The sequence below is a fragment of the Leptopilina boulardi genome, unplaced genomic scaffold (genome assembly GCF_019393585.1).
Source record: "Leptopilina boulardi isolate dan_hultmark-lab unplaced genomic scaffold, ZJU_Lbou_2.1 LbouV2_315, whole genome shotgun sequence".
Taxonomy (NCBI): domain Eukaryota; kingdom Metazoa; phylum Arthropoda; class Insecta; order Hymenoptera; family Figitidae; genus Leptopilina; species Leptopilina boulardi.
In genome coordinates this window covers 1,129,467-1,138,364 of record NW_026137880.1, presented here as the reverse complement: position 1 = coordinate 1,138,364, position 8,898 = coordinate 1,129,467, and the positions used below count along the sequence as shown (strand labels likewise).

At 38.0% G+C, this 8,898-nt stretch overlaps 3 protein-coding genes across 3 annotated transcripts; all 3 read right to left on the bottom strand.

Annotated features, from left to right (window-relative positions):
- Nucleotides 1-285: 285 nt before the first annotated feature.
- Nucleotides 286-3,046, bottom strand: LOC127283903 (uncharacterized). The gene is made up of 4 exons (XM_051309020.1): nucleotides 2,275-3,046; nucleotides 1,719-2,081; nucleotides 1,500-1,652; nucleotides 286-1,436 (listed from the first exon to the last, which is right to left on the bottom strand). Exons 1-4 carry the CDS (start codon nucleotides 3,044-3,046, stop codon nucleotides 286-288), a joined length of 2,439 nt encoding a protein of 812 aa, XP_051164977.1.
- A 42-nt stretch (nucleotides 3,047-3,088) lies between these two features.
- LOC127283902 (uncharacterized) lies at nucleotides 3,089-3,981 on the bottom strand. The gene is made up of 2 exons (XM_051309019.1): nucleotides 3,869-3,981; nucleotides 3,089-3,797 (listed from the first exon to the last, which is right to left on the bottom strand). Exons 1-2 carry the CDS (start codon nucleotides 3,979-3,981, stop codon nucleotides 3,089-3,091), a joined length of 822 nt encoding a protein of 273 aa, XP_051164976.1.
- A 120-nt stretch (nucleotides 3,982-4,101) lies between these two features.
- Nucleotides 4,102-5,475, bottom strand: LOC127283901 (uncharacterized). Its single transcript, XM_051309018.1, has one exon. It carries the CDS (start codon nucleotides 5,473-5,475, stop codon nucleotides 4,102-4,104), a length of 1,374 nt encoding a protein of 457 aa, XP_051164975.1.
- Nucleotides 5,476-8,898: the final 3,423 nt, after the last annotated feature.

Below are 8,898 nucleotides of genomic sequence, written 5' to 3'. Positions count from 1 at the left end.
CTATATGATGCGTACGAAAGACAAACAGAAACTAAAAACTTCGCAGATACCACTACATACGACGCACACAAGTTGTCCCTCTGCGGGCAAACTAAGGAATCATCCTTGATTTAAAAAGACCGCGAAATAAAATTTAAAAAAAAAGTAAATGAAATGCGATGAAATCGTAAACATACCGCCTACCTTGCGAGCTTATTTTAAGATTGCAATGGTCACAATAGAACAAAAGGTACGAACTTAAAACTAATTGTCGAAATTACAAGAATACGTATTAGGTTACAAATATTATGAATAGTTGCACGGTAATCGAATTAATTGTGTGATTGGACGAGTAAATTCAGACGCACTCGTCTTTACTTGAACGACTCTAACGTGACCGTCTTGACCGGGAATACATTTAATGACACGTCCTAATTCCCATTTAGCGGGTGGGAGATTAGGATTTCGTAGTAAAACAACATCGTTAATTTTCAAATTAACTCGCTCTGACAACCACTTTGTTCGCTGTTGCAGTGACTGTAAATAATCTTTGGACCATGAGCGCCAAAACTGTTCTAAGACACGTTTATAAAACTGCCAACGCGACAAGTGGTTCTCAGGTAGATCCAGAACAGATATCGCAGGTACAGTTTTTAACGCAGATCCGATTAAAAAATGTCCAGGAGTTAATGCTTCGCAACTCTCTGGATCTTCGTTTAGTTGAACAATAGGTCGAGAATTTAAGCAGCATTCGATTTGACAAAGTAAAGTCGTTAATTCTTCGGAAGTCGGTGTAGCGTTTGATAATAATGTACGCAAATGAAATTTTACATTTTTTACGCCAGCTTCCCACAGACCTCCAAAATGCGGCGCAGACGGAGGCATGAAGTGCCACGTGATTCCGTCTGAGGCCATGTAAGAAGCAATCGTCGGATCTTTCATAATGAGCTTAAATGTATGTGACAATTCGCGATCAGCACCGCGAAAATTCGTGCCATTGTCACTATAAAGATCTGTTGGCAAACCTCGACGTAAGGTAAAGCGTCTCAAAGCTGCGAGAAAAGCAGCTGACGTATAATCGTCAACAAGCTCCAAATGTATGGCTTTAACAGAAAAACAAACAAAAACAGCGATCCAAGCCTTATGTGACTTGGTTCCGCGACCCGAACTAGAGCGGACCAAAAATGGACCCGCGTAATCAATTTCGGTATGAGAGAAAGGACGAGAAGGAGATACTCTAGCACTAGGTAAATCTCCCATAAGTTGGTTTTCAACACGCGCTTTGTCTCTCACGCAAGTGACACATTTCCTGATAATTCCTTTAATGAGATTTCGCGCACCAATAATCCAATATTGAGTGCGAGCAATATAAAGAGTCAACTGAACTCCCCCGTGTAATAAATTTTTGTGCAATTGTGTCAAAATTAAAAAGGAAATCGGATGATTAGGTAGAATATCTGGTGGGTTTTGGTAAGTCAATAACTTAGACTAGCGTAGTCGTCCGCCCAATCTAAGGATACCATTGTCATCGAGAAAGGGTGAGAACTTTTGTATGCGAGAACTTGGGGGAATTGGTTTTCCTTCCTTGAGACACTGAATTTCGTGAGCAAAAGAATTTTCTTGAACGTATTCAACCCAAAATAAAGCGGCATTGTTGATTTCGGTAGCCGTCACTTGATTCGAAAACAAAATTTGGCGTTTAAAGGCTTAAATAGCTCGTAAAATTTGAGCAGTCACACGCAATAAATGTGCACAAGATGAATAGTGAGACATCAGTTGTGATTGCCAATCAGGTTCGAGGTTATTGTAGATCAGATGAGAAACTATACGAGACTCTTCGGTAGTTTCCAGACCACAATTTCGTCGAGGCCATGTCTCCGGTGAATCTAGCAGCCAAGTGGGACCCTCCGACCAAAGGGAAAAGGTTGACAAGTCCTCCGCTGAGAGTCCACGTGAGGCACAATCCGCGGGATTTTGCTTAGAAGGAACATGATTCCACGTAGCTGCAGGCAACTCCGTTAAAATACCTGACACACGATTTGCAACGAAAGTAGTCCAGGAAGTTGGTTGCTTCTGAAGCCAACTGAGAACAATTGTAGAGTCTGTCCAGCAAAAAACTTGAGAATTCATTAAACCGAGAGAATCAATAACAAAATGAATTAATTTAGACAAAAGGCTTGCGGCACATAATTCGAGTCGTGGGATGCTTATTGTCTTGAGCGCAGCAACTTTTGTTTTGGACCTGAGGAGACTGACTAAAACATCACCTGAAGCGGACCGAATTTGAGAGTATACGACTGCAGAATATGCGACACTCGACGCAGCCATGGATTTGTATCGAGACTGCATCAGAAGAATTATGCGTCCATCTTGGAACTGAAAGATTTGACAAGGCCGACAATGAAGATCGAAATTGATTCCAATCTTTAAGCAAGTCCGAGGAAAGAGAATCGTCCCAGTCTAGCTTTCGAAGCCAGAGTTTTTGCAAAAGAATTTTTGCAATAATTGTCACAGGCGAAATCCAACCCATTGGGTCGAATATTTTCGCGGTAGCCGAGAGTATTGATCTTTTTGTTGCAGGTTCTTCAGGAATTTCAAAAGTTTTGAAGTGAAAGGCATCATCTGACGGTTTCCAAAAAATTCCGAGGACTTTGAAACCTGAAGAATCGTCAAAAGGGATCTCAACTGCTAAACCATGATCAGCAGAATCCAATCCGTCTAGTAAATCAGGAGAATTACTAAACCATTTCCGTAATGGGAATCCCCCAGCATTTGTCATATTAATGACTTGATCTCTCACCTTGAGTGTGGAGGTTTTATCCGATCCTCCAAGAAAAACGTCATCAACGTAGGTTTGCTCCAAAAGCACGGAAACAGCTAAAGGAAAATTGTCCTTTTCGTCATGTGCCAACTGTCTCATTACGCGAATGGCAAGATATGGCGAAGACACCATTCCGTAGGTAACAGTATTTAATTCAAACACATGGATCGGACACTTAGGAGCTTCTCGCCACAAAATACATTGATATTTTTGATGGGCAGGATCGATGAGAATCTGGCGAAACATATTAGCAATATCAGCACACAACACGAATTCAAATTGACGCCATCATAAAATGATGGAGCAAATATCTGTTTGTAATTTTGGACCGATGTGTAAAATGTCATTAATCGAGGTTTTGTTGGACGTTGGACTCGAAGCATTAAAGACGACTCTAACTTTCGTTGTTTGGCTACTTTCGCGAACGACAGGGTGGTGCGGAATAAAGACACGAGATGAATCAGTCTGGTCAACGTCAACTGGAGTCATATGTCCCATCTCTTGATACTTTCCTAGAAAATCACGATAATTTTCAGCAAGCAGAGGATCACGAGTAAATCTTTTTTCTATTCTACACAACGAATTGAGAGCTATGTTATAAGAGTCACCTAATTTCGAGGGGGAATCATCAAAAGGTAATTGAACTACATATTTTCCATTTAAGTCTCTAGAATGTGTCTCCATAAAATGATGCTCACATTCAATTTCTTTTTTTGTCATTAAATTCACTGCTGGTATCTCTTTCAATTCCCAAAATTGACGCAAGCTTTCGTCAACTCGGGTTTCCATGGAAAAGTGGACATTAATGTGATAACTTTGAAGAGGAGATCCTTGTAGTGGTCCTGATAAGATCCAACCAAATATAGTTGACTGAGCAACGAGATCTCCACGTGGTCCAGGACAAATCTCAGGTTTGAGCAATTGAGCGTACAGATCGGCTCCAATCAGCAAATCGATCCGGTCACTTTCCCATGGATTTAGATCGGCAAGTTCGAGACTTTAAAGATTTTCAGGAATTTCTAAAAGGGTAAATTCAGCTGGAACATATGCAGTGATTTTTGGAAGTACGAATGCTTGAGTTTGGAGCGTGGTTGAACAAGGTTTAATCGTTTAAATAGTGATAGGAACGGAATAAAGGATTTTATTCGTACAACTTCCTCCCAAACCGGACACTGTAACATTCGTATTTTTGCGTGGAAGACGTAATAATTGAGCAATTAATTCGGACAAAAACGTATCTTCTGACCCTTGGTCAAGAAGAGCGCGGACATGAACGCGGCGGCCATCAGGCGCCTCAACCATCACTCGAGCGGTTCCCAACAGAACAGTAGTGCGGTATTTTTAGACGAGTTCAAATGCGATGAAATCGCCACATCATCAGACACTTGATTTGATTCTGAAACGCTATGATCAGTTTTTAATTCGCGACTTTGTGACAAATTTTTATTATCGCGATGCAATAAAGAATGATGAGGCTTTTTACAAATATTACAAAATTTTCGGCTCTGACATAAATTGCGATTATGCTTACCTAAACAGTTGAAGCATCGTGAATTAGCCTTTAAATATTCAGAACGTTCATCAATTGTTTTTTCTTTAAATACAGAACAAGCATAGAGGTTATGTTCTCTGTTACACATTGGACATACAAACTTTGTTGAGTTTTGATGCGTGTGTACCTTCTTGAGTACCGACTGCGAATGATTTGAATTTTTACTTTCAGGACGCTTTTTAATATCTACTGTAGCTTCTAAAGCGCGAATTCGAGAATCAAGAAATTTAACAAATTGATCGAGAGAGGGAGGATCTGTCTCTTCACTAATTGACAATTCCCACTGATCACGAGAAATTTTATCTAACTTGTTTATTAACATAAAAACTAACAAATCATTCCCTTCATCGATAGGACGTTTTAGACTTTTTAAAGCAGATGTCGCAGTAATAACAACGTTACGCATAGTTTTTAAATTATTCAACCAATCTGATGTGACAGGTGGCAATTCAACAATCTTTTTTAAATATTCATATATTAAAACTTTAGAATTACTATAACGAGTTTCGAGATTTTCACAAATATTCTGAAAATTGCCATCTGTCCCTGGTTGATTTTGAGCAATTATTAATGCCTCACCTTTAAGAGATGATTTGAGATAATGAAGACGCTCTGCATCCGACAAGCGATCGTTGTCAATTACAAGAGATTTAAACAGATCTCTAAAGGTGAGCCACTCACAATACGAACCTGAGAAAGTGGGTATAGTAATGCGAGGAAGTTTTACAGATGATGATGCTCCTCGTGGCGTTGCATCTGGATCTGGTGGTTGAGAACGGTCTTGTACCGGCATGGGCGGTGGCTCAGGAAGACTGCTAAGTATGTGGTATATGGCCTCCTCATACAAGTCCTCAATCTGATTAAACTCATCAGAATTATAAATTGTAATTGTTGTCTCTCCTCCTTCGGCTTGATTAGGAGGATCTATTATTGGAGGATTTGCAAGTAAAGCGGCATGATTTTGTCGACACCTCAGCCAGCAATCTTGTAAATTTGTTAGGCGTCCTAACAACAGTTGTCGAGGTGGATTTTCGTAATTTAAAACACGATTAACAATCTTTTCGATAGAGTTAAATAGAGTTTCTTGGTCACTTAACACTCGTTCATAACTAGTCGTGGCCATGTTTGTTACAGGAAAAATAGCCGACCACGCTAAGTAAAATATAGTGAAAAAAATTTTTCATGAAAAAAGGTTCTCGATACTGAGAAAAAAAGTAAAATAGCACCAAAATATTGCGGAAAAAACACAATAAAGTCTTAAAAAAAGTACTTTTTGACTATTCAAGTCACTTGAGAGAATAAAAAAATGCAATATATAAAGGAAAAATCCCTTAAGCGTCACTTAACACAAAGCACTGATTTCACTTTCTTTTCTCCTTTTTGGAAATCCGGCTCGAAGGACCATGTTATGAATTTAAACAGTTTAACATAAAGGACTTGTGAAAAAAAGGAGAATAAGATAGTGAAAGTAAAATTAACACTGAATTTATTAACTTATTTGAGATAAAACAGGTAAAGCGATTTTTACAGAGCGGTTCTATATGATGCGTACGAAAGACAAACAGAAACTAAAAACTTCGCAGATACGACTACATACGACGCACATAAGTTGTCCCTCTGCGGGCAAACTTACTTTGGAATCTAAAGTTTTAACATTTCATTTGCGGAATCATTTTCTTGTAACAGTGTAATGTTATAGCAGACATGAAAATATTTATATAACACTCACAGAGATATCAAAGTTTAAGATTGGTTTTTGTAATTTTTTGATGAATCATAAAAAGAGACACAAATTTCAAATTTTGCTATTTCACGTAATGACTTTGTAAAGTTTAATTTTTATATATTTAACGAAAGAAACATATGTCCCACTGTGTAATTTAACATAAAATCCGTATTTTTTAGCGTTTATTAATTTTCCAAATGGAAATTGCATTTTTTATTGTAATTTCTGAGAAAGTATTGTTACAGTTTTTGTGAAGAAAGTGCTCATATTTAATTTATTGAAATGAAATATTTTTCATTATTATAACTCAAAAAAAGTTTTAGCTGGTGTATATCTTGCCAATAATCAATTATCCATAAAGGAAAAAGCATTTTACCTTCTTGTTTTAAAGAAAAGGCTGTTGAAAATTTTCCAAAATTTTAGTTTCAATGTAGATGGCGCTGCCTCACTTGGACCTGGCCTTAATTCCTTTGCCTACATGGACCGTTAGAAATTGTTCTTATTTATTCGAATGGAACGAGTATTAGAGATTAAGAGAAAAGAAAGTATAATGATATGCAAGAAAATATTAATTTCTTATATTAAGATTTCAAATAGAAACTCAAATTAGTTTTTAAGCATAATAAAGTATTGCAATCAAATATTACTCACAACTTACTTATGTGCTTTCCTTGAAGGAAAGTATACGTAGTATGGTTAAATAATTTATATGTTTAGATATTTTAACGATGTTCAAAATTGGTCGGAAGTCAATACAGGTACCAGATTTTAATTATCATTTATCGAAAGTACAAATACTCCCATTTTTGACCATATTTAACACTGGAATCCAAAATAAATTACACCGAGTACAATGGTTCGCATGGAACATGCAGTATTATTGTTTAATTGGACAACTAAGTCCGAATCCGGTTTCGGAATGAATAAACAAATCTATTACTGATGGGTCAAAGGTTAAAGTACAGAAACCCGGATAAAGACAATTAACATATTATACCACACTAAAATAATAAGATTATTATTATTCGATATAATAGATAATGCTTCTGAAAAAGATTTTGTGTAAATCTAACAGGATCATTTATAAAAATACGAAAATCTTACAGTTTGTGGTTTCACGTAATATCATGCCTTAAATTATTTCTGTAACGCATACTTTGAGGATTTTTGTTATAGTGTAGTGTGCATGTTAGTTGGCTCTAATTATATAAGTAACGCATACTTTGAGGACTCATTAATAAAATTGTACTGAAATTATGCGTTTTTTCGAAAAACTACAAAAATTTCAATGGTTCCCTCTTGAAAGATATTTGTTTTCTTGAGAGTAGTCTATTTTTGGTTGAATGTTTTATGATTTCTACTGTTATAATCATCAAAGATTGTTATAGTTCTATCTTTATCATTGTTATTCAACTTTAGATAAAAAATAATTTATGAATTTATATATTATCATTTGTGTATATTATGGATTGTATTGTACTTGAATTATTGTCCTCATGGTTTGCTTGGACAAAATAAAGAAATAAAAATAATAATAATATAAGGACGGACCTTTTGTTCCCATGTACTCGTGGGATCTAAATGGAGACTACAGAAAACAACAAAAACAAAAGTGTTTCGCCTGAGAGTACCGAACACTCTTTGGAGAGTCGGGATTCAGGGCTTGAGATATTGCTGCAGGAAGAAAGGGCACATTTAACGTTAACTTCAGCCTCGGTAATATCGCCTCAGGATGAAATGAAACCTGAAAGGGAACAATATATTTCTGAGGCTCTAATACAGAAAAGTTCGGGACGATCTCAGGGTTCCACTGTTACTGTGGTCGAAGACCTAATGGCGAGATAATCCGTTAAGGGTAAAAAGCTCAGTGGCAGCGCAACAAGGAGGTTGGAGAATCCAAGGGTACAGAACCGGCAAGGGTCTCAACCTGCTTCATCATCGACTTCTATGCGGGCCAACAGTAAAGCTGGGTCTGTTGGTCAGGCACGAAAAGGAGTTCGCGCCGATAAGAGTCAGACACCTCTCCACAACAGGAGAAGAGAAGGAGGCAAAGACCCCTAGTTGGAACCGCCTAATTCTCCCAAGTGTCAAGATCTGGGATTGCACCTCGTTTCTGAGAAGTTCGCCTCACAAGAGGGGCGATTTTAATTGAGTGTCTTGACTCAGATTCTCGGGAGTGGTTAAATGTCCACGTACCAAATATCTGTCAGGCAATCGAGGGTCTGCCACTTAAAGTGATAGATACTTCTAACCTCATTAAGAGGGCCAGGGTGGTTGCTTGGGTACCAGGTCCTAAGGTGGACCAAGTTTCAATCCTGACTAACCTCAGGTAACAGAATCCTGGGGTGTATACAACTAATTGGAGGTTGTATTCGGGAGGTTAAACAGGATCAGGGGTAGTTTCTACGGCTGCAAGCTGGACTCTCGCGGTAGATGTGCCTGAGAGTAAGCTGGGTGTGCTTGAGTGTCTTCACTACAAACTGTGTTTCGGTCTTAGGCATATCACTCTTCGAGTGAGTAAGCACAGAATGGATCCGATGAGTTGTAGACAAGACACGGCTAGCGAAGCGACGGAGGATTTCGTGGATAAGTCTTAATATTGACGGACCACAGTATTCAATGTTCGCAGATTAACTTGCATCACTGTATAAGCGCAACGGCGATTCTAGCCAAGAACTTTACAGCTATTGCCTTCATTCAAGAACCTTGGGTTTACAAGTGTAAGATTAGAGAACTAAATAACTGTGGGGAGTTAGTGTATTCACCACAAGAATTACCACCCAGGGCGTGTATTTTCTATAAGGGAGTAAATACGGTTCC

Coding starts and splice junctions, on each gene's coding strand:
- LOC127283901 (XM_051309018.1), bottom strand. CDS start 5,475: ATGGCCACGACTAGTTATGAACGAGTGTTAAGTGACCAAGAAACTCTA.
- LOC127283903 (XM_051309020.1), bottom strand. CDS start 3,046: ATGTTTCGCCAGATTCTCATCGATCCTGCCCATCAAAAATATCAATGT. Junction 1,653..1,718: donor ATCTTGTGCACATTTATTGC/GTGTGACTGCTC, acceptor TTTCGAATCAAG/TGACGGCTACCGAAATCAAC. Junction 1,437..1,499: donor ACCCTTTCTCGATGACAATG/GTATCCTTAGAT, acceptor AAAACCCACCAG/ATATTCTACCTAATCATCCG.
- LOC127283902 (XM_051309019.1), bottom strand. CDS start 3,981: ATGTTACAGTGTCCGGTTTGGGAGGAAGTTGTACGAATAAAATCCTTT. Junction 3,798..3,868: donor CGCTCCAAACTCAAGCATTC/GTACTTCCAAAA, acceptor AAATCTTTAAAG/TCTCGAACTTGCCGATCTAA.